Source organism: Ovis canadensis, chromosome 1 (genome assembly GCF_042477335.2).
Source record: "Ovis canadensis isolate MfBH-ARS-UI-01 breed Bighorn chromosome 1, ARS-UI_OviCan_v2, whole genome shotgun sequence".
In the NCBI taxonomy this organism is placed as follows: Eukaryota; Metazoa; Chordata; class Mammalia; order Artiodactyla; family Bovidae; genus Ovis; species Ovis canadensis.
Genome location: NC_091245.1, coordinates 194,295,509 through 194,323,121, shown reverse-complemented (window position 1 = coordinate 194,323,121; position 27,613 = coordinate 194,295,509). Strand labels below are relative to the sequence as shown.

Sequence of the window (27,613 nt, the reverse complement as noted above, 5' to 3'; positions counted from 1 at the left end):
TTAATGTTTGTTTAAACTTTTATTAAGAAACTAAAGCAAAAAAAGAACTTCAAAAAATTAATATACAGAATTCTAATTTTAATTCTAAACAAATAAGAAATCTACACCAAGAACTAAATAGCAGAGTTTACCGATATTCAAGAATAAAGGGGAATGGTTAAAATGCATTCACAGTCACTATTTTTTCCTTACAAGCCTTAGATTTGGACAGGATATAAAAATTTGGACAGGATACAAAAATTTTTCTCATCTATCTTTTGTTATTATAGTCTATAAATTCAGAGAAGGTGTTTTCTTCCTATAGCATATATGCAATGATGCAATTCCCTGCTTACTGGGTTTGATGACATGGGTATACAGATGAGTCCATCAAAGATTCTTTCTTAATGTGTTTAAGGAAGATAAGACATGAACAAATAATAAATATAAACAAATTTATACAAGTTATAAAGTAATACAGCATGAGTTGAATATAGATAAATACGAAGACTAGGAAACTTCAAGGAAGAAGAAATTACATTCAGCTAGAGAAACTGAGGAATGCTTTATTAGAATAACATTTGGGTTGGGTATGGACTGTTCCTTCTCAGAAGGCTTTATAGTGGTTCTGACTGTGGTGGTCTTGATTTCTAGAAAGTAATCTCAATACTGATCTTTAAAACTTAAGTTTCTATCTTATCAAACTGTTCATTTTTTAAAGTGATCAAAAATATAAATATTACAGTCTATATAAACAGCAGTTTGGGGACATAAATAAAAAGTTAATTATAATACCTACTATGTGGGTTAGGGCTCTATTATTTTCAAAACTCTCTTTCTCTGATCAAATCATATCTAAAAGGCAGAAGATGCCTAATCATAGAACCACGATTTTTAAGTATTCAACTGAGCAATACCTACTTGCTTTACATGCCTTATCAAATCTATATCCAAAATCACAGGAATAAGAATGCAGGAGATGAAATCAATGGTTTAACATTCAAAAGTCAGATAATGAAAAAATAACGGCAGCTAAGAAATGATATATATTAACCACAGAACTCTTTGTATGAAAAGTTTTAATGAATTGTGAGCCATTGACCATTACAGACTTTAAACCTTAATATTTCTTCTTTCCTGTGTGAAACCAGATAATTAAACCAGTCTATCTCAAGTATGACAGAAGACCATAGTATGAATAAGAGTAATGTTTTCTTACCCAAAGCATGCTTCACTAAAGTTAAGAACCAAAGACAGTGCTCCTGGTTTCCCAAGTCAACAGAGCAGATCCAATTACACATTTCTTCCTAATCACAGTTTCAGTTGAAATATAACAAATACAGCTTTGCCTTTCAACAGCACTTTTTATCCACAGCACAAGCACTTTCCCATTATTTTCTTCTTTACCCTCAATATCCTTGTGAGGTAGTGAAGGGAGGGAGCAAGGATTTTTTTTGCAGATGAGAAAACTTAAGGTGAATCTTGATCAGTGGTTCTCAGCCTTGGCAACATACTGAAATCATCTAGGAAGTTTTTTAAAATCCTTATGGTCACGTCATACCCTAGACCAACAACAGAATCTTAGGGTATGGGACCCAAGTATCAATATTTTTCAAAATGCATATGACTCCAAAGTATGGCTAAGGTCGAGAACCACTGGTTTAGATTATTTTTATTTAGTTCAGACGTAACTGTCTTCTACTTAAGTGCTCTCTCAGTAGCAGTGAAAAAGAGACTCCATTTCCTCAAACACGGGAACAGTTTGTCTTAGTATTCTATACAACTACTATTGGTATCCGGTAACAATTTACCCGGTTATAAAGGAAAGCTCCTTACTCCCCTGATGCTCATGCTAAACAAGAACCTTCATTTTATAAAATTTGCAAATCAGATATTAAAGAATTTAAATCTCTGAGATAAGAATGGCTTTTTGTTAAATATTTAGGCAATTATTGGATTCTAGGTTCAATATGCAATAACCATGTGTTTCTGTTTTTCATTCAGCACCTTCAAAACTTTGTTACAAATCAATGTTTACTAATAAGACAAAACGTAAGACATAAAAAAAGCTCTGAGCAAAAGCTCTTGGAATTGATCATATCCCAATCTAGTTTTCTAATTAGTTCAATATTTATCCTGAATCAGATCTCTTCTTTAAATTTTAACGTTTGCCAAACTGAGTTGTTCCACACCAAGAAAAAAATGCATTTCTGTAGCAGCTATATTCTCTAATATATTTAACATATAATTTCACTCTGTAGTATTAAATATGGTTCCTAGGAAGTTTCTTCCTTGATGTGGGTATCAAAAAGGATCTTTTACAGATTTCACCTTTAAGCAACATACCAAATATACAATAAATACTTCTGTACACCTTTCAGGTGGCAAAAATGAAATCTTTGCTCATGACTGAAATCCCTTGCTTCATGGGAGTACTGATAATATTAACTCTCAAGGAGCAACCCAAGAACCCCAGCCAACTGCTTGCTGTCCCTAATTTTATTAGATGCAAAACAAAATATGCATATAGCAAAACCTAAAAAGTACAAAGATCCCACCTGCCTTAGTCAATTCTTATCACAAAGATGTATCTGAAACCATACAATTTATACTTTCATACAGAAAGATACTTGTTTCTGTTTCTTTTCTAACAAAAGAAATTTTCAGTTCATGTATGTTGAATTATTAATTTGAAAAACTATTAGTGAAGTCAGATTAGTCAAAAATTCTGAATAGGAATTAATGTTAAACTCTTCTACTACAATGAAACCTTCAAAATATTGCCAACCTGAAGTTTCCAGCACAAGGTCTTTTATTTCAAGTCCCATGGGGGCAATTATCTATAATGAGATTAAGAACATTCTTAAGCTGGGTTCAGGCTGGCACTGTTTCAGGTGGGTGAGTAAACATTTTCTTGACAACCCCAATGACAAGTTTGAGGCTTAGACTGTTGCATGATGTAAACAATATGAACTTAAAAAGATATAATATCTACAGCATTATAAAGTTACAAAATAAAGGATCATTGATCAATTATTTTCTTAAGGTCTATGACTAACAACTTTCATATTTGAGGCTTATAAGAACAAATGGCAATGTTCTTTATTCTTACAAGACACTTTCTCAGAAGGTCAAAAAAATAAAACCAGATACTATAAGATGCACATTATTATTACTGATATATGTATGATTAGAAATAGATTTGCCTTCCCTCAATCTTAGCCTGGAGACGAGGGACCTTTACAATAATTTTGATGGTTAAAAAAATAAATCAGACTGTAACAGCCATGGAAACTGTAAGCCAAATATAATACGAAACGAGCCGATGCAACACATCTTCTCTCAAAATCCTCTTCTTTGTAGTTACCAAACTGTCCCTAATGTTTTCCTAATTTTGTACCATGTAGTGGTTTTTAAGAAACTGAACAAAGCAACTCCTTTGCCCTGTTTTTTTTAACAGTTTTTTTTTTACACACATACTGTATATACAACTTTTAAAATAGCTGCACAATTTTATATCTCACTGTTAGAGAAGTGCAGTCCAGGCAGACCATGCTTCTCAATATATTAAAAATATTAAATAAAACCCAACCAGTTTCATACTTTTCCAATAGTCAAGCTGGTTGGAAAAAGGGTCTGGAGAAAAAACAGGCAGTTGTAAAACAGGATCAATCTTTCTTCACAAACACACTACTTAAAAACTCTTGCTAGTTCCTTATCTTATCCCTTTGACACCATCTCTATGATCTCACCTTAAAAGTTGGAAATAACACATTGCTAACTTAGAGACAAAATCTGTTGAAACATGCATATGTCAACTGCCCACTCAACCAACTGCAACCCTGAGGATTTTTCTGGCCCAGTAGAAAGAGGAAACACTAAGATCATCTCTGCTGTAGAGTTGCTTCTCCAGTTAACAATATCATGTGTTTTTCAGGATGTTTCTTGGGCATGCATGTATGACACTGTCACTTCATGATTCTACTTCCCACAAGCAGATATCTCCTCCACTCTGTCTTTCATCCCAAGAAAGCCACTGTCATCCATCCAAAGGTTTTCCAAGGTAAACCAAAGTCACTTCTGTGTTGCCATATACAGCAGAAACTGCTGGATATAAGCAGACCTTTGGAAGTCCTCTAAAGGCAACCCCCAGGAATTCATATCCACGTTCAAAAGCTAGAGTCTTATCTTCCATGTCCAAGATGACTCGAATTCTTTCTCCTATCTGCAAACAGACATCAAAAGAAGGTTAGAAGAAACCCATCAAAGGCATAGCTAGAGGAAATTAAGTTGAAAATATTATTAAGAATATACATCTCAAAAGTTATCTAGAAAAACCAACCAAGTTATTTGGTCAGGGAGAAACATCGAGAAAAAGAACACACATCAATTTCATCACAAATGTTTTGATGGTCTTTTTTTAAACTTAAGACTTGTGTGGGATCAATATTTAATACTGAAAATTTTAATATTCTTTCTGAACAGTCCCAAGATTTTATTTATTCTTTTTAAGGGCTTTTTAAAGAAGGTTACCACTAAAACCTATAACGCGGCACATTTTACCAAAAAAGGCACTCTAAATTTTCTCAAATTACTACAGTAAATGCATACAATGGAATGTTATCCAGCCTTAAAAAGAAATTTTAGTATGTGCTACAACATGAGTGGACTTTGAAAACATTATGCTAAGAAAAATAAGCTAGACACAGAAACACAAGTATTATACTATTCCACTTATACCAAGCACGTGGAATATTCAAATTCACATAGACAGAAAATTGAATAGAGGTCACCAGAGGCTGGGGGAGGAAGAAATGTGGAATTGCTGTTCAGTGGGCACACGGTTTATGCTGGGGTGATGAAAAAGTTTTGGGTATATGTTGGATATACATAGTGGAGATGGTTGCACAACCCTGTGAATGTATTTAATGCCAATGAATTATACACTTACAAATAGTTAATAATAAAGACTGTTGTATATATTTCACCAAAAAAAAATACTATAATAAAACATTTAGCCATTAAATTATACAAAGCAGTTCTACATACAATATGGAAATTATATAATTATGAATTGTCAAATCTGGCTATAGGTTCTGAAGACATAAAATACACTTATTAAACAATCACTTTGTGGTCGGTCCACTACTCTGAAAGGCCTGTTTGTTAAAAAAAAAAAAAAAAAGAGCTGCACTGATTGTTAAACTAAACAGAAGCATAATTATCCAGTTCTTTTCACTTATGGAAAAGTAAGCAAAGAAGTAGCATGTTTTATCCTTATAATTTGCATATATTAGAGATTGTTCCATCTATATACTTGGAGGCAGAAAGTCCTAACATTTTTCAATCAAAAATCATAATTGAACACTTTCCAGTTATGATATCCCCCAACTGCTATCATTACCTTCCTTCATTGTATTTCCTATCACAAACAACTACCAATATCTTTTCCTCTTTCTCTGCCCAACTCACAGATTAATCCCATTTTACGGACCTAAGAACTTCCAAATTACCAACATCATTACTTTACAAACAAAGCACAAACAACAACAAAAATAATGAGTATTTGTTGAGTGATTTTATATTGTCTCATTTAAAATCTCACATCACTCCTAGGAGTTAGCCCTATTTTACAGAAGATGAAATAAGAAAACAGAACCACTCCCCATGAAATTTTCAAGTTTGCTTTACCTTTGAGCATATAGCAAGCCACAGCACAAGGAGTAGAAAGGCCAAGTTTTAGGTGTCGGAGGACAAAATTTAGAGACAGACAGCTGCACAATTAGAAACTTAGAAGAACTCCAGAAGCAACAAAGCCACAAAGAGGATGAGCCCCAAAATAAACTCTGCCCAAATCCTTGTGTGAGGACTGCATTACACAAACACAGGGAAAACCGCCAGGGAACCAGGCAGAAAAAGCAGCAGCTAGAAGCCAAAAAAACTGAACAAAGACATTAACTGCTATATACAGTTTCAGTCCAGGCAAGTTAACTGCCTACTAGAACAAGAAAACCTACAGTTTTCAGAACAAAGCAGTTTCTAAAGGAACTAAACATTCCAGAGTTATTGTATCGTCTACCAGGTCCAGTTTTCACCAGTTTTCAATTTAAAAAATGAATGGATATGAAAAGAAGCAGGGAAGTACAACCTATACACGTGGAGAAGAAAGAAGTCAGTAGAAACAGACTCCAAGTGGGCCCTAGATGTTGGATTTGGAAAAGACTTCAAAGTAGTTATTATAAAATATATACAAAGAACTAAAGAAAAACACAGTATTAATAAATGAACAAACAGAGATCTCAGTAGAGAAATGGAAACTATAAAAATGAACCAAATGAAAATTTTAGAGCTCAGGGGCACAATCACCAAAATTCACCAGCCTGACTCAATAGTGTTGAAATGACCATAGAGTTTAAATAACAAGAAGAAGAAAAAAAACTATGAATTTAAAGATAGAACAACAGAAAGTAATAAATCCAAAAAAACAGAGAGAAAAAGGGACATAGCTCCAGAGGCACAGAGACAAGGAGAATATCAAGCAGTTCAACAATTACATTAAATATAAATGGACTAACTGCTCAAATCAAAAGATGGGTTAGATAAAAAGAAAGATATAAGCAGTCTGGGGGACTCATTTTAAATATAAAGACAAAATAAATGTAAAAGGACGAGGCGAAAGAGGTACTCTGCAATAGTAAACCTGAGAAACTTGGGCTGGTTGTACTGACATAAGACAAAATAGAAATAAACACAAGGAATATTACTAGAGTCAAAGAAGGTCATTTTGGGTTTCTCTGGTGGCTCAGTGTAAAGAATCTGCCTGCCAGTGCAGCAGACATGGGTTCAATCAATCTCTGGTCCTGGAAGATCCCACATGCTGCAGAGCAACTAAGTCTGTGCACCACAACTACTGAGCCTGTACTACTGAGCCCACGTGCCCCAACTACTGAAGTGCCTGCACCCTAGAGCCCGTGCTGCACAAGAGAAGCCACTGCAGTGAGGAGCCCACACACCTCAACCAGAGAGGAGCTCCTGCTCGCTGAAACTAGAGAAAAGTCTGTGCAGCAGTGAAGACCCAGCATAGAAAGAAATAAATTTTTTTCTAAAAAAAGGTAGATATAACAATTATACATATGCACCTAATAACAATTTCAAAACACATAAAGCAAAAACTCACAAAACTGAAAGTATAGACAAATTAACAATTATAGCTGGAGATTTTAATAGTCCTTAGTAAATGACAGAACAGGTAGATGAAAAATATAGAACGCAGAAGACATATATATTGTTAACCAATTTGACCTAATTGTCTTTAATAGATTATTCTATCCAGCAACATCATATATTCAAGTACACATGGACATTCATCAGGATAAACCATATGCTAGGAATAAAACATGTCTCAATAAATTTAAAAGGACTGAAATCATATACAGTATGTTCTTTGAAAAACAAAGAATAAAGGACTTTCACTTCAAAATCACGGCTAGTGACAGAACTTTATCTTCAATGATTATTAAGTCCAGACATCTTTCTCCTTAGTGTATCTGTAGAGCCTGAAAGAACAGTAAGGAAAGGATTCTATGAAAGAAAACCTTCCATACTTTTTTATATCTCAGGAAATGAGATATATTAGTTCTTCTACTTTCTTATGCTTGACTTGAGGTCAATACTAAGGCTAGAACTTTCAAACCACATGTTCTTCTAAAATGTGCCACCTATAATTCTTTAAAATTTCCAACTTATCAGATTACTTTTTAGATCCTGCTGAATCTATGGTGATCATATAGCTTTTACAAATGGGAACTATAATTTTGATCCTAGAATAAAATGAATATGGCTGAAGGTTAAGATGAAAATAATTTTAAAATGCAGTAGGTTTGTCCAGTGGTTAAGGTTCTGTGCTTGCACTGCAGGGAGCAAAGGTTTGATCCCTGGTCGGGGAACTAAGATCCTACATGCCATGTGGTGGGGCCAAAAAACAAAAATTAAAATAAAAATGTAGTAGTTTGCCTGAACTTGCTTATCTTTATAGAAATCACTGACACCTCCACAGGCTTTGAATACAATCCACAGCTCAGTAAGTAGCAGACAAAAAGTATGTATATACATGCACAAAGGTGCATTTGTGGGGGTGAGGTATCTAGAAAAAGCAATTTAGATGTGCCATGTTGTAAGAAAGATTACAATCCAGAGTACAAGCTGGCAAACTCTGGCTCCTGGGCCAAATCTGGGTTGCAGAGTATAAATAAGGTTTTACTAGAATAATAAACAACAGAGTTGAACACTTATGAGAGACAGTATGGACCACAAAGTCTAAATATTTACTATCTGACCCTGTACAGAAAAAGTTTGCCAACCCGATATAAAGACAGATTGCTCAGACTGAATACGTATAAGGAAAAAAATATTAAGATACTAAAAGATAATCAGAGTAGCCAAAAAAGGCCAGTTACACTATTTATTTAAAAATTACCAAAAAGACAAATAATGCTGCTATATAAAACTTTGTAAATTTAAAACAAATTAAGGCATGATTTAACAAAGGCTCACTTTTCAGAAAATACTCGGTTTCTCACCTGATATTTTGGTGCATTGTTGCATTGTGGAAAACTGCCATTGACTTCTCCATTATGTAGTAGATTATTGTCCACTAGATTCCAGCCCCAGCTCTGGTCATCGCTGCCCAGCAGTGCCACATAACCTTGGCACTGCATGGGGGCTCGTTTTGTAGCAATTCCAATCACTGCCACAGTGCCCAGAGGGCCCTCCCACCACACTTCCCACGCATGGCGGCCCTCACTGAAACCGATCTTGGTCCTTGCACCATCAGTGCTCTGAGCGATGGGGTTTCGATGTAAAGTAAAGCCATTCTTCTTAATGTATACATTCCTGGAGCAGTCATTAGTGCTGAAAGCATGTTGGAAAGCACGTATCTGAAAAGATGACCAGAGAAAGAGAATTTTATTTTTCTTAAACATTAAAAAGTACCCAAACTTTAGGGCACATGTTTTTAAACAATAAAATTATATATTTTAAGTATGACAATAAGTATTCCTCAAAAATGGCTTTTTGGGGATGAGACACTAACACAATGAATTACACAACATTAAAGATAAAAGTGCCAACTGTTTCATTATTGACCAGAATTTTAAATCACTGTATACTTTCTCCAAATAGACTTAAGACATCAAAAGATATACACAGAAATCCTTATATTTTAGAGGGAAGACTGAGATGTTTTTGGGTGGCATAATGATATTTGGGAACTGCTTTGAAATATCCAAGAGTGGAGTGGGAGATTGGACAGGGTAAACGTGAAACTAGGCTGCCCACGAGTTGATCCTTGGTAAAGCTTGGTGATGGGTATAGGGAGGTTGTTCCCTCTACTCTGGTTTATATTCCATATTTTTACATTAGAAAGTTCAAATATGTACAGTTTCCATGTAGGCAATGCTGTCATCAAAAAGAACGGTATTTTAAGTAAAACAGGGAACTCAGTCACATTAGCTATCAAAAATTTTAATAACCACAAACTATCTTAGATCTCTGCCTCCTTTCTAGGTATTACTCATACACTAAGACATCACCACTCTCATTTTACCAAATCAAATAATCCCCTAGATAGCATCTAAATTCAACCACTAAAATTTATACAGAGATAGTCATTAACAGCAGCTACCATTAACAGGTTAGTTGACTTTCAGTAATTACTAGTCTTTGAAGCTTCCAAAATAAAGACAGTAAGAAAATTATTACTGTATCATTTCTCATGTTTTGGACTTCCCTGGTGGCTCAGACGGTAAAGCGTCTGCCTACAATGCGGGAGACTGGGGTTCGATCCCTGGGTCGGGAAGATCCTCTGGAGAAGGAAATGGCAACCCACTCTAGTACTCTTGCCTGGAGAATCCCAAGGATGGAGGAGCCTGATAGGCTATAGTCCATGGGGTCGCAGACAGTCAGACACAACTGAGCGACTTCACTCACTCACTCTCATGTTTTAATAGCTTATAGCTTTTTGGTCTGTATGTTTTTCAGAAAATCCCTTCCTTACTCAAACTGTGCAGAAGCAGTTGAACGCTAGGATCTATTGCTTTAGTTAACCTGAGAAACCAATTCTAGAATCAGAATTTCAGCATAGGAAAGACCTTAAGACCTTTACCTAGTTAAACTCAGGAATTAGGACACAGGCATAAAAGTCAACATGCAGTCAGCATAAGCACCTCAAAGATAAGTCAAACATCCAGTCCCTGCATCCAGTGTGCCATCCCCTTTGCCATCAGTGAGTACTTCACTGTTTAACTGTTGTACACCATCAGATCACAGATTAAAACAAAAACAAAAAACCTCTTTGGTTCAGGTGTCCCGTGTTTTCATAAGGGGGATGTAAACCTGAAGTATATCTTATTTTTTTCTGTATCTATTCTTATTATAACAACCTGAAAGTGCTATACACATCCCAACCATTTGATTCTAGCCAAAAAAAATCTTAAAAAAAAATCTAATCTAACCTAAATTTATCAAACTTTTACAGGAAATACGTGAGAACATGTTAAGCAAAACCACAGGAATGAAATCAGCAAAATCCAGACTGAGGATTATTCTCTACAGGGTAAACACCTGGGTTTCTTCAAGAAATAAACTGCAGGGATGAGAGCTGGGAGAGATGGAAGGAGTATCTGCAGACTAAATTAGCCTTAAGAGACATATCAACTGTCATGAGAACCTTACATAGCTAGATCTTGCTTACATAAACTGAAAACTAAAAACACAACATTTGACATTTTTATGAGAAAACTGGAATTTGAATGCCACACTTCTCATATTAAGGGGTTATTTATTTATACTACAGATGTAATAACGGTTTTGGGATTTAGTGTCCTTATCTTTTAGAGATAATATGAAAAATGAGATAAAATGAAAAATACACAAATAAAAACAGTCTATAGTTCTTGCTATGCAGTCTCATACACAATATGGATTTTGCATTATAGCAAACAGCTTTCAGATCTAGTTTAGGATGTAAGTTTGAGATTTAGAGAATTACAATTAGATGTCAAGTATGACTGGAATAACTAATGTTACTTGGTAATATGTAAAATACGAATTTCTAAAAAGAAGTCAAATCCTAATTAGACTGACAACTCCAAATGCTTTCCAGTTTTACAGTGGCCCAAGCCTGTTCTTATCCTTTCCTCAGTTACCCTCGCTCCCTGGAAATCATATTTGACTCTTCCTTCTTCTTCATCCCACCTCACCCAGTCAGTTGTCCATCTATGTGGACTTGTTTTCTTGCAATTTCTCTCCCAGTTATCCTCTTCTCTGCTCCATACACTTATTCTGGTCTTGAATACCTCTGGTACAGAAACCAACCCCTGCCTTCTTGAATTCATCTTATGGACTACTAGTTTTTCTAAAGCACAGCTCTTACTTTGTCATTCCTTTGTTTAAATTTTGTGGTTTCCAGCTGTAAAACAAAGCCTAAACTACAGACTGAAGCCTGTATGTCAAGGACCTCCATGACATCTCTAGTTTCAGCTTACCTTTACAATCATATCTCCCACTACAATTCAATCTAACCTATTTTATATCTTTAGCCTTCCCTCTAAGCTACAAACTGTAACAGATGCCTATCTGAAAACTCTTAATGTCTTAACACTGTAAATTCTGTGCTACCAAAACTGAACTCGTTATTTCTCCAACATCTAGCCCAGGTAATCCCTATATTACGTAAGCCAGATACCTAGAAGTCATCCTGAGCACCTCCCTCTTCCTCACCCTGATTTCAAATCTACTGCCAAGTCCTGTAGCTTTTATTTCCTAAATTTCTCACCATCTCTTGTTCTACATACTTACTACCATACATATTTCGAAGGTTCCCCTCCAATTGGTTGTCCATTCTTAAGTCACAATAACCTCCTAAAAATGTAAAACTATCACATCACCAACCCCCATACTCCTAACTGTCCTTCACTTACAATTTAAAATGGCTTCCTTTTGCTTGGCTCCAGTCCACCTCTTCATCTTTATCAAACTTGCCTCAATTTTGCTCTCTGTGGTCCAGCCACACTGATTATCTTCTGTCACTCATACTCACCAGGTTCCCTCCTGGAAGGCTCTTCTCTCTTTCTCTGGCCTATTTATCCTTTTTTTTTTTCCCTGGGTCTCAGTGTTATTTTCTCAGAGAAAGCCTTTCCTGACCTCACTACTTAGGTCAAATTCTCCACTACTGACATTCAGAGCACCATGGATCTAACCTTCATAGGACTCATCACAAATCGCAAAGCATCCATAAGCATTTGTATTTGTTTTTATTCAGCATTGCATCTGCAAAACTGAACATAGTACCTAACATTCATCTTTTTTTTAATAAAAATATATACTATTCAAATCCTCTGCCTTCCACTGTCTTGCTTTTTGTTCAGGGTATTTCCTCTTAGTAAAATGTTCATATTCTCCCCATTTTAAAAATTCAGCTCAAATACAATCTCAATCTCAACCCTTCTAAAGCTGTTCACTCAACTTGTGAATCTCTTTCACTAAAATTCTAGTTTCTAACTAATAACCACTAGTTATTTCTATACATTGTTTTTTCCTCTTCTCCTAGACTGAGGACTTTCCTACTAGGCTATGTATATCCTTTTGAATTAATCTTTTATCTTCAAGATATTCAAGAAAAGTCCTGCAACATCTGAATGCACAAGTCTATAATACCTACAGTTCCAGTAGTACAAAGGCATACAAAGTATTAAAATTTATAAGCCTCTGCAAGGATACAGAAAAACAGGTAACATAGGCTGCCTCCAATCTGGATGGTGGGGGTATAAGGACTAAAGGAAGACATTTTGCTTTTAGATCACTTTGCTTCAACACTGACTCACATGAATACATTATTTATTACATATTACTACATGAATCTTGAATCATGTGAACATGTCTATTACAGGCCAACTACAAAAATGTCTTAATTTAAAATAAGTAAAAATAATAAACTTTATGGAAAAATAAAAACTAAATAAGATTCATGAAACCTATATGTTTATTAGGCACAGTAAGACAAAACAATCTTCTGCCCTCTACTAATATGAATTACAATTATTATCCATTGAGCATCTACTAACTGTCCTTGCAACTCAACATGTTATTTCACTTAATAAACAACTTGACATATTTAAAAGTAGTAATCCTTATCCTAACCTTACTAAACTGAAACCTATTTTATTACAGAAGACCACTTTTACATTTATTTCACATGGAAAAAATTTTTTCCATGAAAATTTACTTACTCTGGCCCCACTGGCAGTCTAGCATTAAAAAGATATGTTTTCCCTTTTTTAGTTGTTAATGTATTTTTATGTTTACCATATTCTAGATCAGACTTTATCCTCTCTCATGTATACTCTTGGTGACTGCAATCCTAAATAGCTGTATCCATCCAAACTGAACTCAAGTTTACAGCCATTTGTTTATATTGCTTGAGGAATGCTCTCAGTCCTACTAAGATCTGTTACTTGACATTTTTATTTGTATATGAAAGCAAGACTAAGCACAAGAGTCTGGCGGGGGGGGGGGGGGGGGGGAGGCACCAAAAATGGAAACGGCATGTTGGATGACAAACAGAACATAAGAGACACACCAGCAAGGTGGAACTATGAAAAAGTTGGCAAGGCAATAGCCAGTAATAGTGGGGCATGGCAATATTACGACTGTTAAGTGGCACCAATGGTACGATGTTCTATTCAAAGCCTTTATCTTTAAAGTTAGCAGATGCCTTGGACCACACTTATTTATAAGCCTGTAACATAGCGGAGGGAATTTAAGGTACTTGGGCAAAAATAAAACAGTTATAAATCAGAGCTTGGAAAACGTGAGGTGAAAGCAAAAACCTTAGAAACTAAGTCAATAAGGCAGCCGAGATGATCTAATAAAGGACAGAGAGAAAAACAGGATTAGAGTATTGAAAGCTACAACAATGGCCTGTTTTTAAGGGAACAGACGGTGGAAAGTAGAATGAATGATGGAAATCAAGGATGGAAAACCATCTGATCCTTTAAAAAGTACATCACGGAAGTGGGGTGGGTTAAGGAGCAGAACTTCAACCCAAAGAGATCTTTATGGCGGGGGAGGAGAGGTAAGGTACTGACTGGAGCGGTGGGAAAGCGCTTCTGACTCAGAAGCTTAGCTGAGAAACACTGAGAGCTGCGCGGAGAAGCGGGACAGGGGGCAGCGGCGTGGCGCGGGGCTCCCTCACCTTGGCCTTGTAGCTGGGCAGGTTGCAGAGGATGTCCGTGCGCAGAGCCTCCTCTGCCAGGCTGCGGGCGCACAGGCTCCGCCACACCTCGCTGTTCTCATCGCCGTGCAGGCAGCGGTACCAGTGCTTGCACACCAGGGCGCAGCTCCGCAGCTCGGACAGCTCCAGGTAGGAGAACACCAACTCCAGCACCCGGCTAGGCAACCGGCCCCCGGCCCCAGAGCCCGAGCCGGCGCCCGCGCCGCCGCCACTACAGCCAGCGCCGCCCGAAGCTGCCCCAGCCCCCGGGGCCGGCGCCGCCATCGCCTCACCAGCCGGCCCGAGGGCCGCCGCCGCCGCCGCCGCTTCCCCCCGTCTCTGCTCCAGAGGCCAAGCCTCGCCTTGAGACCGGAGCAGCTCGCTCACCGCCCCTTTCACAGCTAACCGCCCGGCCCCTCCAAACCACTCCCGCCCCTGCCCGGGGGCGTCCGCCGCGCGCCCCGCCTCACTGAGGGCAGACGCACCGACTGCACGGGCGTCCCCCGCCCCTCCCCCGCGGCTCAGCGCGGTCGCCGGAACCGCCCGACTAGTACGGCCTCCCCGCGGCGCGCCCGTGGCTCCGCCATGCGGGTTGAGGGCACGAAGCAAGGACGCACGCCCAGCTCGCGCGGTTCCTCTCGGCCCCGGATATGACTATTTGGCTGCGGCGCCTCCCGCCCTACGCTAGATGGGATTGGGCGCCCGTCGGTGAGGTCATCGCCAGGCGCCTCGGTGGGAAGCGGGAAGCGCAGGTATGAGGTTGGCGCGGGTGGGTTTCTGGCTGTTCTCCGTCTTTTCCCCTTTTTGATCTAGTGGCCTCGCGTCGGCTTTTTTGGTCCCCTTTTCCTATAAGGTTTACCTGAGTCATTTCCGTTCCTGCTGGACCATTCCACCCTAACACAGGAAACTTCCCTCTCCTTACTAGCCAGTCCTAGCTCCGCCACCTTGAGTTTGAGTTAGATCTTCCTTTTCCTTCGGCAGCTGAGGTCGTGTTTTCCTGGTCAGGCCCTCTTGTTCTCCCTTAGTCCTGTATGTAGCGTGAGAGGTCGCTACATTTGAACACCTGCCGCCCCCCTCCCATGTTTGGGTAACCTTAAAGCGCTCTTTAAGGGCTACATTATTTTGGACAAAATATGGCCTTTCCCAGTCTTTCCTACTAACCCACCGGTTAGTAGGCGAATTGAGGTGTGTTTTTAACTAGTCATTCTAGTAGGGAGAATGACATGGAGGCTATAATTAAGAACACTATTTGGAAGGGAAAGAATTTCAGCATTATTTAGTCATACTAGTTTTCCTAGGTGGCCAGAACGTTTTCCGACAGCCTTTAAAGAATGCTCGGTAAGAGAAAATAATAACCATCATGTAAGACAGGCAATCTACTGGGGCTCTTTACGGGAGAGTTTATATAACTCTCAAAGCAACACTGCGAAGTAATTGTTAAAATAATAGGGTTCACAGATTCCCTTAGTAGTTAATTCCACCAGTTAATTCCAGTCTTTCCTTTATGTAGTAAGGAATCTTTTCGAAAGCTCTCCTGCTGTGAATAATCCATTTCTTGTTTTCTAGTAAAAACAAAAGAACAGCACCTACCATCTCTACTCTCTGGTAAGTGGTGTTTGATTACTACTTGCCAGTCCCTTCTTCCTAGATGTTTTTTCCTCCAAGCTTAGTCACCCAGATTCTTTTCTTTCTTACTAGTGTCAGTGCCACAGCCCTTCAACCACTCACTTTGGAAAACTGAAATGTGTGAGGAAAAGTTGACTTATTACAATGATAGTTGACTATCATATTATTTAAACCTCAGGCTAGGGGAATTTATTATTCATTTTTCAACTTTCAGCTATCCCAGGAAGGCAGTCCATGTTTTGTCTGGAAAGGCACTGAAGTTTCTTTTATATCTTCAAGGATAGAGTCAGTCCATCCAAGAAGGTGACAAAGAACAGACACAATGAACAGCTTTAAAGGCACAGTCATTTGAAAAGGACAAGTGGATACATGGAGATAAGACAGGAGCAAGTATTTTAGAGAGCATTTGGTTGTTAAAGACATTGGCCTCTATTCTCTCTGCCCTGGTTAAGTGAGGGAGAGCCTTTGAAGGATCTGATGAAATAAATCTAGTCTAGTCAGTGAGGTGACTTTTTATGGCAAAGTACCCCCAAGTGGCCCAGGTAGGATTTCAAAGTAGGAAAAACTTTCCTTTATCACTACCTCCTATTTTCTTTCACCCTCTGGACCCATGTCCCCTCCCCCCATGTTCAGTACCTTCTTTCTGCCGTTTGGCTGCTTAGAACTTCCATCTTAGCACTCCACCCTTCATAAAAATGTTTTCAAAGTACCCCACCTTCCTCATCCCCACACTCCATAATCTCATTAGGTGTTGGAAGAAAGGACTCTTTTATCTGACAATGGGAAACGACTAATTACTGTGCTTGACCCTTTAGGCATCTACCTTTGAGAAGAGAAGCTTGTTGACTTGATACCTGAGTGGAGATAGTGGCACTCAGCTACTTCCAGGTAGCTCTCCAGTCCCAATAAAACAAAAACAAGAAACAGCAGATTGCCAACTCATTTCTAAAAGATTGTTTTGATTTAACCCATATGTAGTTAATTTTTCCCACTACCTTCTACCACAGCAGTCTGATTAACACTTTTTGATTGAATATGATTAACACTTTTTGATTGAATATTTCAAATAATAACAAATAACTTCAATTTTGTAGATTAAGTAAACAAGTGATTTGGGTCAGGAAGTGGGGGGGTACGCTGGTTGAATCCCTGATGAGTACTCTGGGTGATTAAATGCCTCAGAATGTATGGATTTCTGGGGCTTTCCCAATTATTTTTTCCTAATATTTCCTGTAATAGGTCTCTATTTTAATTTTTCTGACTAGCTGGGTAATCAGTGAATATTATCCATGTGGTGTAGAGATCGAAAGTGAAAGTGAAGTCGCTCAGTCGTGTCCTACTCTTTGCGATCCCATGGACTGCAGTCTACCAGGCTTCTCTGTCCAAGGGATTTTCCAGGCAAGAGTACTGGAGTAGGGGTGCCATTGCCTGAAGTTTCATTTGTTCTTTACTCTGGTGGGTAGACATTAAGGTTGAACTGACCTTGGACTTGTTGGGAATAACAGTCCAAGAGATACTGCTGCTTCCATTATGAAAAACTACAGGAACTGTATTGTTGTCTATAGTAGTCTCTTGAAGTGCAAAACTCATTTATTGCCTACCTTCTTACACTTTGGGGTGGAGTTTAACCAGATGTATCTTTAAAATTGAATTAACCTTTTCTGGGAAAGAGTTACATTGGGAAGAAAACGTAAAACTCTTGTCTGCAGGTCAGCCTTACTTAGGTCCTCTGTGGGTAGATCTGTGATGGAGAAATAGAAGTACTAGAAACCCTGCCTTTTCTTAGTGAAAAACCTAATATTCCAACAGAGATCCAAAACCTTTATGGACACAAAATCCTAAACTGTAGAGGGCAGACTTCTCGACTTTAAAGTTAATTCATGGTGGAAAATTAAAACTCTGACTAAGGAATAAATGATCAATACTTCAAAGATTCATGACATAGTTAAACTGTTTGTAACTTAAATAGCCTTTTCAACGATTAATTAAAAATTCATATTTTTAGTTAGGATATTGTCTCTATCATGTGAGTCAACAGTCATCACAAATGACAGTTCCTAAGCCTAAATATTAATACCCTTCATTTTAAATTGTGTTGAGTGTCCTTTTTCCTTGGTTTACCTGGAACATTCGGCAAAAGTCCTTGTTATGGTTTGTTGTTGTTCATTCGCTCAGTTGTGTCTGACTCTTTGTGACCCCATGGACTGCAGCATGCCAGGCTTCCCTGTTCTACACTATCTCCCGGAGTCTGCTCAAACTCATGTCCTTTGAGTGGATGATGCCATCCAGCCATCTCATCCTTTGTTGCCCTCTTCTCCTCCTGCCCTCAATCTTTCCCAGCATTACACTCTTTTCCTATGGGTCGGCTCTTTGCATTAGGTGGCCAAAATTGAGTGCTTCTGCTAAAATTTTTTAAATGTATTTTTGTCTTTTTTATACTTTGTTTTGTATATGAAAATTGCTATATCTGATTTTGTGACTGTGTTTCTGTTACTTTGATTACTATTCAGTTCAGTTCAGTTCAGTCACTCAGTCATGTCTGATTCTTTGCGACCGCATGAATCGCAGCACACCAGGCCTCCCTGTTCATCACCATCTCCCGGAGTTCACTCAGACTCACATCCATCGAGTCCGTGATGCCATCCAGCCATCTCATCCTCGGTCGTCCTCTTCTCCTCCTGCCCCCAATCCCTCCCAGCATCAGTCTTTTCCAGTGAGTCAACTCTTCGCATGAGGTGGCCAAAGTACTGGAGTTTCAGCTTTAGCATCTTTCCTTCCAAAGAAACCCCAGGGTTGATCTCCATCAGAATGGACTGGTTGGATCTCCTTGCAATCCAAGGGATTCCCAAGAGTCTTCTCCAACACCACAGTTCAAAAGCATCAATTCTTCGGTGCTCAGCCTTCTTCACAGTCCAACTCTCACATCTATACATGACCACAGGAAAAACCATAGCCTTGACGAGATGGACCTTAGTCGGCAAAGTAATGTCTCTGCTTTTGAATATGCTATCTAGGTTGGTCATAACTTTTCTTCCAAGCTGTAAGCGTCTTTTAATTTCATGGCTGCAGTCACCATCTGCAGTGATTCTGGAGCCCCAAAAAATAAAATCTGACACTGTTTTCACTGTTTCCCCATCTATTTCCCATGAAGTGATGGGACCATCTGCCATGATCTTTGTTTTCTGAATGTTGAGCTTTAGGCCAACTTTTTCACTCTCCTCTTTCACTTTCATCAAGAGGCTTTTTAGTTCCTCTTCACTTTCTGCCATAAGGGTGGTGTCATCTGCATATCTGAGGTCATTGCTATTTCTCCCGGCAATCTTGATTCCAGCTTGTGTTTCTTCCAGTCCAGCATTTCTCATGATGTACTTTGCATAGAAGTTAAATAAGCAGGATGACAATATACAGCCTTGACGTACTCCTTTTCCTTTTTGGAACCAGTCTGTTGTTCCATGTCCAGTTCTAACTGTTGCTTCCTGACCTGCATACAGATTTCTCAAGAGGCAGGTCAGGTGGTCTGGTATTCCCATCTCTTTCAGAATTTTCCACAGTTTATTGTGATCCACACACTCAAAGGCTTTGGCATAATCAATAAAGCAGAAATAGATGTTTTTCTGGAACTCTCTTGCTTTTTCCATGATCCAGCGGATGTTGGCAATTTGATCTCTGATTCCTCTGCCTTTTCTAAAACCAGCTTGAACGTCAGGGAGTTCATGGTTCATGTATTGCTGAAGCCTGGCTTGGAGAATTTTGAGCATTACTTTACTAGCATGTGAGATGAGTGCAATTGTGCTGTAGTTTGAACATTCTTTGGCATTGCCTTTCTTTGGGATTGGAATGAAAACTGACCTTTTCCAGTCTTGTGGCCACTGCTGAGTTTTCCAAATTTGCTGGCATGTTGAGTGCGGCACTTTGACAGCATCATCTTTCAGGATTTGAAACAGCTCAATTGGAATTCTATCACCTCCACTAGCTTTGTTCGTAGTGATGCTTTCTAAGGCCCACTTGACTTCACATTCCAAAATGTCTGGTTCTAGATTAGTGATCACATCATCATGACTATCTGGGTCGTGAAGATCTTTTTTGTACAGTTCTTCCGTGTATTCTTGCCACCTCTTCCTAATATCTTCTGCTTCTGTTAGGTCCAGACCATTTCTGTCCTTTATTGAGCCCATCTTTACATGAAATGTTCCCTTGGTATCTCTAATTTTCTTGAAGAGATCTCTAGTCTTTCCCAATCTGTTGTTTTCCTCTATTTCTTTGCATTGATCGCTGAAGAAGGCTTTCTTATCTTTCCTTGCTATTCTTTGGAACTCTGCATTTAGATGCCTATATCTTATCTTTTCTCCTTTGCTTTTCACCTCTCTTCTCTTCACAGCTATTTGTAAGGCCTCCCCAGACAGCCATTTTGCTTTTTTGCATTTCTTTTCCACAGGGATGGTCTTGATCCCTGTCTCCTGTACAATGTCACGAACTTCATTCCATAGTTCATCAGGCACTCTATCTATCAGATCTAGGCCCTTAAATCTATTTCTCACTTCCACTGTATAATCATAAGGGATTTGATTTAGTTCATACCTGAATGGTCTAGCGGTTTTCCCTACTTTCTTCAATTTGAGTCTGAATTTGAGTTCATGATCTGAGCCACAGTCAGCTCTAGTCTTGTTTTTGTTGACTGTATAGAGCTTCTGCATCTTTGGCTGCATAGAATATAATCAATCTGATTTCGGTGTTGACCATCTGGTGATGTCCATGTGTAGAGTCTTCTGTTGTGTTGTTGGAAGAGGGTGTTTGCTATGACCAGTGCATTTTCTTGGCAAAACTCTATTAGTCTTTGCCCTGCTTCATTCTGCATTCCAAGGCCAAATTTGCCTGTTACTCCAGGTGTTTCTTGACTTCCTACTTTTGCATTCCAGTCCCCTATAATGAAAAGGACATCTTTTTTGGGTGTTAGTTCTAAAAGGTCTTGAAGGTCTTCATAAAACCGTTAAACTTCAGCTTCTTCAGCATTACTGGTTGGGGCATAGACTTGGATAACTGTGATATTGAATGGTTTGCCTTGGAGATGAACAGAGATCATTCTGTCATTTTGGAGATTGGATCCAAGTACTGCATTTCGGACTCTTTTGTTGACCATGATGGCTACTCCATTTCTTCTGAGGGATTCCTGCCCGCAGTAGTAGATATAATGGTCATCTGAGTTAAATTCACCCATTCCAGTCCTATTACTGATTACTGTTAGATCAGTGGGTTTTTTTGGCAGTCTGTGATTTTGTATGTGTGTGTGGCTAAAAGTGGGAGGAAACAAACTCATATTGGGAATAGAAGCTTTAAGCAGATTAAATTATTCTTCAGTATTTGGAAATTTATCTCTGTACAATTGAACTAAATTCAGGTATTATATCTGAAAATACTAAAGCAACTATTACAGTTTCTTAGTAGAGAAACTCTCCTTTGTCTTGTGGAATGAAAAATTTGTCCAGATAGATTTGTTCGCTTCCTTTTGTCTGATCACTTAATTGTATAAATTGCCCCAGTTTCCTTTTTTGCTCTACCCAGGAGGTAATTAGGCTTCCAGGTGGCAGTAGTGGTAAAGAACCCGCCTGCCAATGCAGGAGACATAAGAGATGCGGGTTCTATCCCTGGGTCATGAAGATCTCCTGGAGGAGGGCATGACAGCCCACTCCATTATTCTTGCCTGGAGAATCCTATCCACAGAGGCGCCTAGTAGGCTACAGCCTAGTTGTGGGAAGGGTCGCAAAAGACACACATCTGAAGCGACTTAGCAGCAGCAGCAGCAGCAGCAGGAGATAGTTAAAGCAGAGGGTAATATTATGCGGCAATTCCAGTTTAAAGAAGCAGGCTGCCTAGCATATCAGGAATCTAAATAATGCACATAAACGCTACTGTTACATAAGTGCAAGTAGGTGATAATGTGATTTTTTTAAAAAATGTGAATATATTTAGAAGCAGTAATGAATTATTAGTAGCTTTTGGTCATGTTCTGTACTTTCAAATACTAACAGATTAAACCTGTTATCAAGTAGAATTGTTATAAAAAGGTCTTCATTATTTAGAAGTTTAGGATTGTTTTATTTTAGATCCTAAGTACAAACCCTGAATGCGTGACTTTGGGGAAATTATTTTAAATTTCTGAGACTCAATTTAGTTATCTGTAAAATGGAATGATACCAATCAGAAATGTTTTGAGAATAAAATTAAATAATGTACTGAATTAGTCTCCAGTGAGAGGACCCAAGGGTTTGCATTTTTAACCAGTTCCCTGATGATAGTGGTATAGTACAGGTTCTCAGTGGCTTCTGTGGTGGCTCAGTGGTAAAGAACCATGTGCCATGCAGGAGCCATGGGTTTGATCCCTGGGTGAGAAAGAGCCCCTAGACAAGGAATCTACTCCAGTGTTCTTGCCTGGGAAATCCCATGGACAGAGGAACCTGACGGGCTATAGTCCATGGGGACAAAAAGAGCTGGACTTAGCTTAGCGACTAAAACAACAGGTTCTCAAATTCTAGCATACATCAGAATCACCTGGAGGGCTTGTTAAACCACATTGTTGGTGCTGACATCAGAGTTTCTGATTCAGTGGGCCTAAAGTGGGGTCCAACAATTTATATTTCTATAAGTTCCTAGGTGATGCTAGTGCTGCTGGCAACCATACTTTGAGGACCATTGGTGTAATATATATGATGCCACTTTGACTAGCCTGATAAAAGTAACCAAAGTGACAGTGATAATACTTTTGTTGAGTTCTCATTACATACCAGGCATTGTTACATGCACTTGACATTTATTATGTCATTATCTTATGAAATGGATGTTATTATTACCCCCATTTTATCAAGAAGGAAAGTGGATCATAGATTCAGTAACTTGCCCAGCTGATAGGTAATAGAGCTATTCAAACCCAAAGAGTCTTAATTCCAGAACTCATTTTTCATAAACATTATTCAGATAAAGGATATAACCCGATGATTGTGTGGCCCTTTCTTAAAAAGGACTTTTCTTAATTTAAAATAAGTGTATTTATTGTTTATTCCTATGTGAGCCTCACATCAAAGGCTGGAGGACCAGGCTTATCTGGGTACCTGATTGCAAGGAAAACATGTAGGCATTTGCCACAGTTTTGTGTTAACCAGGCTTTGTAGGCTTGATCTTCAAATGTCTTTTTATTGACTGAGTTTTTTAGATGTCTTTTATTTTATAAATGAAATATTAAGTTTGTGTCTTACGAAGTTCTTATATAAAACATGAGATTATAGTTTTCCCCCCTCTTCACAGAGTTACCTGAGTCATTATGGCAGTCAAGTGGACTGGTGGACATTCTTCTCCTATTCTCTGCCTGAATGCAAGTCAAGAAGGGCTAGTGGCTTCTGGAGCAGAAGGTGGAGATCTCGTGGTTTGGGGTGAAGATGGGACTCTTTTAGGACACACGTGCTTCCAAGGGGCAGAGGATGTTACCAACGTCTTATTTTCTCCATCCTGCCCCACCAAACTCTATGCCTCACATGGAGAAACCATTAGCATACTGGATGTCAGGTCTCTGAAAGAACGCTTGGACGATTTTCATGTGAATGAAGAAGAAATCAACTGTCTTTCATTGAATGAAACTGAAAACCTGCTGGCTTCTGCTGATGACTCTGGAACAATCAAAATCCTAGACCTGGAAAATAAGAAAATTAGCAGATCACTGAAGAGACATTCCAATATCTGTTCCTCTGTAGCTTTTCGACCTCAAAGGCCTCAGAGCCTGGTGTCATGTGGACTGGATATGCAGGTGATGTCTTGCAGAGAGTACATGGGTAATTTCTAAATGGGACTTGCTAATAGAATCAAATTATTGATCGGGCTAAATATGTCTTGGCATTTTCTGTTTTCTACTGACATGCCTTATGTATTTAAGAACCGTAAACTTTATGTCTACTGAATGTTTAATGCTAACTTGACAAAGTCTAGTAGATTAACAAAGTAATTATTAATCTTTTTCTCTATGCTTTCTCTAAAACATGAGAATTCGAATATTTGATTCTAAACATCTGTTTAAACAAAGGACCATGCTAAATACAGAGTTTATCACCCACTCACTCTCCATAAAGTTTGTAGTTTTAAAAAAAAAGTTAGAGGGCCTGAATCTATTATTGTTTTTACTCTAAATCACTGGAGTAAGAATAGGCATGGCTTCCCTTTGGTGATCACTTACCACTTTACACTGCTTTACATATATTAGTTTTCTTTCTAATCACACCCTGATAATACTATTTCTTTTTTAGAAATGAGGAAACTGAGATTCAAATTGAGTTTTCCCACAGCTATCTGAATTGGAATTCAAACCTCAATCTCTCTGACTTCAAAGCCTATATTTTTTCTCTGTGACAACAAAGATAGTTATTTAAATAGATGATATGTGTGCCCAACACTGCTCTAGGCATTTAATCTACTTTCTCAACTGCTTATAGTATCTTACAAGACTCCTTGTCACTTCCAGGCCAGTGATCTTTACCACTCCTCTATCCTCCACACCTCCTTATAATTTAGAAATAAATGAGACTAATTTTAGTTGTTGTCACTCTGACTGCTACTGGTCTTTTTACTAGGAAGAATCAGTGGATGTCCTGCTGTGCTGGGGCAGCCCCCAAACAATTAAAAATTGTCCTACCAAAAATTTGTAGTGCCTCTGTTGAGAATCATTTTACACCTACAGGGCACAGTGATCCCATGACATCAGAATTCCTTTTCTACTCCTAGGTCTTGCCCAAAACTTTAATAAATTTATATTTTTCTACACTAATGGAGATAATCTGCTTACTTTGTTGGATAGAAAGACCAATACAACCAGTCAGATATCTTTTTTAAGTAGGCGGATTGTACAGTGTCTCTTTGACTACTCATTCATTCATCCTTAAGCTATACCAGTTTTCAATCACTGGTTCATTAACTGTGTTAGACATGGCAGTCAACCAATTAGATGTATAGCAGTCACAGATTAGACAAGAAGCAGGCATCCAGAATTTACCATTTTACCTCCAGTTCCAGATGACAAAGTTTAGTGCCAGGCAGTTGTTAGAGAATACTCTAGGAAATAAATATATTGTGAAAAGAAGTCTTTTGGTTTTTTATTTGTCAAGAATTGCTAAAAATTCACTATAGATTAACTGCTGCATTGGGTTGTGATATATAATAAGAGTGACTAAGATAGTACAGTCATTACTTCTGACTGAAATTACTTCTTTAACTGGAGTTGAAAGTATGAAGTTGAAAGTATGTAGGGGTCCAAGAATGTAGGTGTAATAGTGGAAGGGAGTTTTTATCAGATCAATGATGAGACTTATTTATCTCTGAACAAGGTGTTTTATCTCAAGGCAGGAACTAAATTATTGCCACACATAATAGATAAGTTCAACATACCTATCTTTGTTATTAGAGAAATTATAAAAATTAGATCCTTTGATTTAGATAGGTTTAAGTAGAAAAAGCTTACTCAAAGAAGCAGGGACCTTAAGAATGAAGTGTGATTTATTAAGACACTTAAGACTGCTTAGTCTTTTATTAAATAGACACAATATTCATAATGTATTTTTAAGGTATAAATAATAACACTAAATAAATACATGTGAACCCACCACTCCAATACAGTTTTTTCTTGTAAGGACATTTGGAAATTTGAAGCCGTCGTGAATTTCTGTAGCATACACACTGGTTTTCTTTATCCCTCATTTCCACATTTGAAAGTAAATGGTTTCAAGTTTGTTTTCTTCTTTCTGGAGTTTGAACAGTCTCTAGGACCAAAACCTAAGTATCCAGATAGTGGAAGAGCCTTTTTTTTCCCCTTGAAAATGAACCTTTTATGTGGAAAGAAATGTTTTTGTATGAGAAGTTTTTGAGCAGGGTCACTTTGATATGCTTGCATTCATGTCTGACTGTCACTTTTGAAAGTAGGCTGACTTGAAGGAAGTTACTTTGAATAGCAAACCAAACCTTGGTATAATCAGCAGTGGTAATATTTTCAGTTCAGATCTGTGCTTTTGACTAAACAAGGCCATGCTTATCCTAGTGTCCCTTTTAAATCATGAGCCATAATTCAGGGACGGTACTAGATGGTGAAATAAAGCTGTCTGTTCGCTCTGAAAGTATGAAAAATATTTGCTTTTTCAAGTTGGTTGCTCTAGGAACACAATTACTGAAGTTTGGAGAAAAATCAATCCACAGAACTTAGTGTTTTGTTTTAAATATTTTTAAAATCGCATTTTATCTAAATCCACTTAGTAGGTCCAAGATCATGGTAGAGAACAACAGTAAAAAGCCAAGTATACCAGGATGTCAAATTAACAGACTTGTTTAGAATTTCTGCTCCTTTCTACAGGTACTATGCCAGGCATTGAGCTTCCCTGGTGGTGCAGACAGGAAAGAATCTGCCTCCAATGTGGGAGACCAGGTGTTATCCTGGGTTTAGTTTATTTAGTTGATAGGTATTTCTACTTGTAACAAGCATAGGCTAAAATTAATAAATTTCCTCATTTTCAGTTTTACTTGTAGCAGTCAGGGTAGGATGACTTAAAGAAATTGGCATCTTGCTTAAGAGTTTGGATTGCACATTAAAGGGTTTGTTGATCCAGAGTTACTCAGGATCTTGGGTTTAAATTATACCTTCCTTACTGCCCTTGGCATTCCAGTTTTGGCACCAGGGTAGCATCCTGCTGGCATGTTGTGGTGCCATCTGAATTTTTTTTTTAATATTGCTGGGAATGTATCCTGCTAATCATTCTCAGACTAGTTTGGCGATTTTGTTAGAAGCAGAATAAGCATGTTCGTGAAACAAACTATTTAGAACTCTAACTGTGTAACTTCCACTTACTTAAAGGTGATGCTGTGGAACCTTCGGAAAGCCCGGCCACTCTGGATTACAAATTTACAGGAGGATGAAACAGAAGAAATGGAAAGTCCACAATCACCTGATCAGCTTTTAAACCCTGCTTTAGCTCACTCTGTGTCTGTGGCATCGTGTGGCAATGTTTTTAGTTGCGGTGCAGAAGATGGTAAGGTTAGACTCTTTAGGGTGATGGGAGTCAAGTGTGAACAGGAACTGGGATTTAAGGGCCATACTTTGGGAGTTTCTCAAGTCTGCTTTCTGCAAGAATCCTATTTGCTGCTTACTGGAGGGAATGATGGAAAAATAAAGCTGTGGGATGTAAGCAGTGAAATTGAAAAAAAACATAAGAGTCCAACCAAACATACTCACAGGAAGAAAACCAAAAGGGCAACTTACACCAAGCAAGGTGGAAATACTCATGCTTCAGTAACAGGTGAAGATGAACATGGCAAAATTTTACCAAAGTTAAGTATTGAACATGGAGAAAAAGTGAACTGGCTCTTAAGTACAAAAGTAAAGGGGTACCAAAATATATTGGTAGCTGATCAAACTAGTTGTATATCAGTGTATCCCTTAAAAGAATTTTAAATCCAATAAAACATTTGAAAAACTGCAGCAAAACATTTTGTAAGTTAAAAAAAATCCTGATTCTTTGTTTAAACTCTTTGTCATATGTGGAATAATAGCATTGCATAACGTGAGCAAAAGGAGATAATTGGGTAACACTTCATATGGTAAATGAAATATTAAAATTTGGTGAAAGAGAACGAATATTCACTGAGTCCTGATTGTGCTCCAGCATTTTACATGTGTTTCATTTCATATTCCAGATCAATGAAGTGGGTGACTTCCTTCAT

At 38.2% G+C, this 27,613-nt stretch overlaps 2 protein-coding genes across 6 annotated transcripts; one reads left to right on the top strand and one right to left on the bottom strand.

Moving 5' to 3' along the window:
- FBXO45 (F-box protein 45) lies at nucleotides 1-14,875 on the bottom strand. Its single transcript, XM_069556992.1, has 3 exons — nucleotides 14,231-14,875; nucleotides 8,559-8,915; nucleotides 1-4,204 (listed from the first exon to the last, which is right to left on the bottom strand). Exons 1-3 carry the CDS (start codon nucleotides 14,531-14,533, stop codon nucleotides 4,019-4,021), a joined length of 846 nt encoding a protein of 281 aa, XP_069413093.1. The 5' UTR covers nucleotides 14,534-14,875; the 3' UTR covers nucleotides 1-4,018.
- WDR53 (WD repeat domain 53) lies at nucleotides 14,099-27,523 on the top strand. 5 transcript variants are annotated; one of them, XM_069556922.1, is made up of 5 exons: nucleotides 14,945-15,000; nucleotides 15,815-15,853; nucleotides 16,690-16,762; nucleotides 23,171-23,666; nucleotides 26,748-27,523. In XM_069556922.1, exons 4-5 carry the CDS (start codon nucleotides 23,187-23,189, stop codon nucleotides 27,342-27,344), a joined length of 1,077 nt encoding a protein of 358 aa, XP_069413023.1. In that variant the 5' UTR covers nucleotides 14,945-15,000; nucleotides 15,815-15,853; nucleotides 16,690-16,762; nucleotides 23,171-23,186; the 3' UTR covers nucleotides 27,345-27,523. The 5 variants fall into 5 exon arrangements, with proteins under 5 accessions (XP_069413014.1, XP_069413031.1, XP_069413023.1 ...); XM_069556941.1 differs by having other exon boundaries at nucleotides 14,990-15,017; XM_069556930.1 differs by lacking the exon at nucleotides 16,690-16,762 and having other exon boundaries at nucleotides 14,935-15,000.
- The last annotated feature ends 90 nt before the right edge of the window (nucleotides 27,524-27,613 follow it).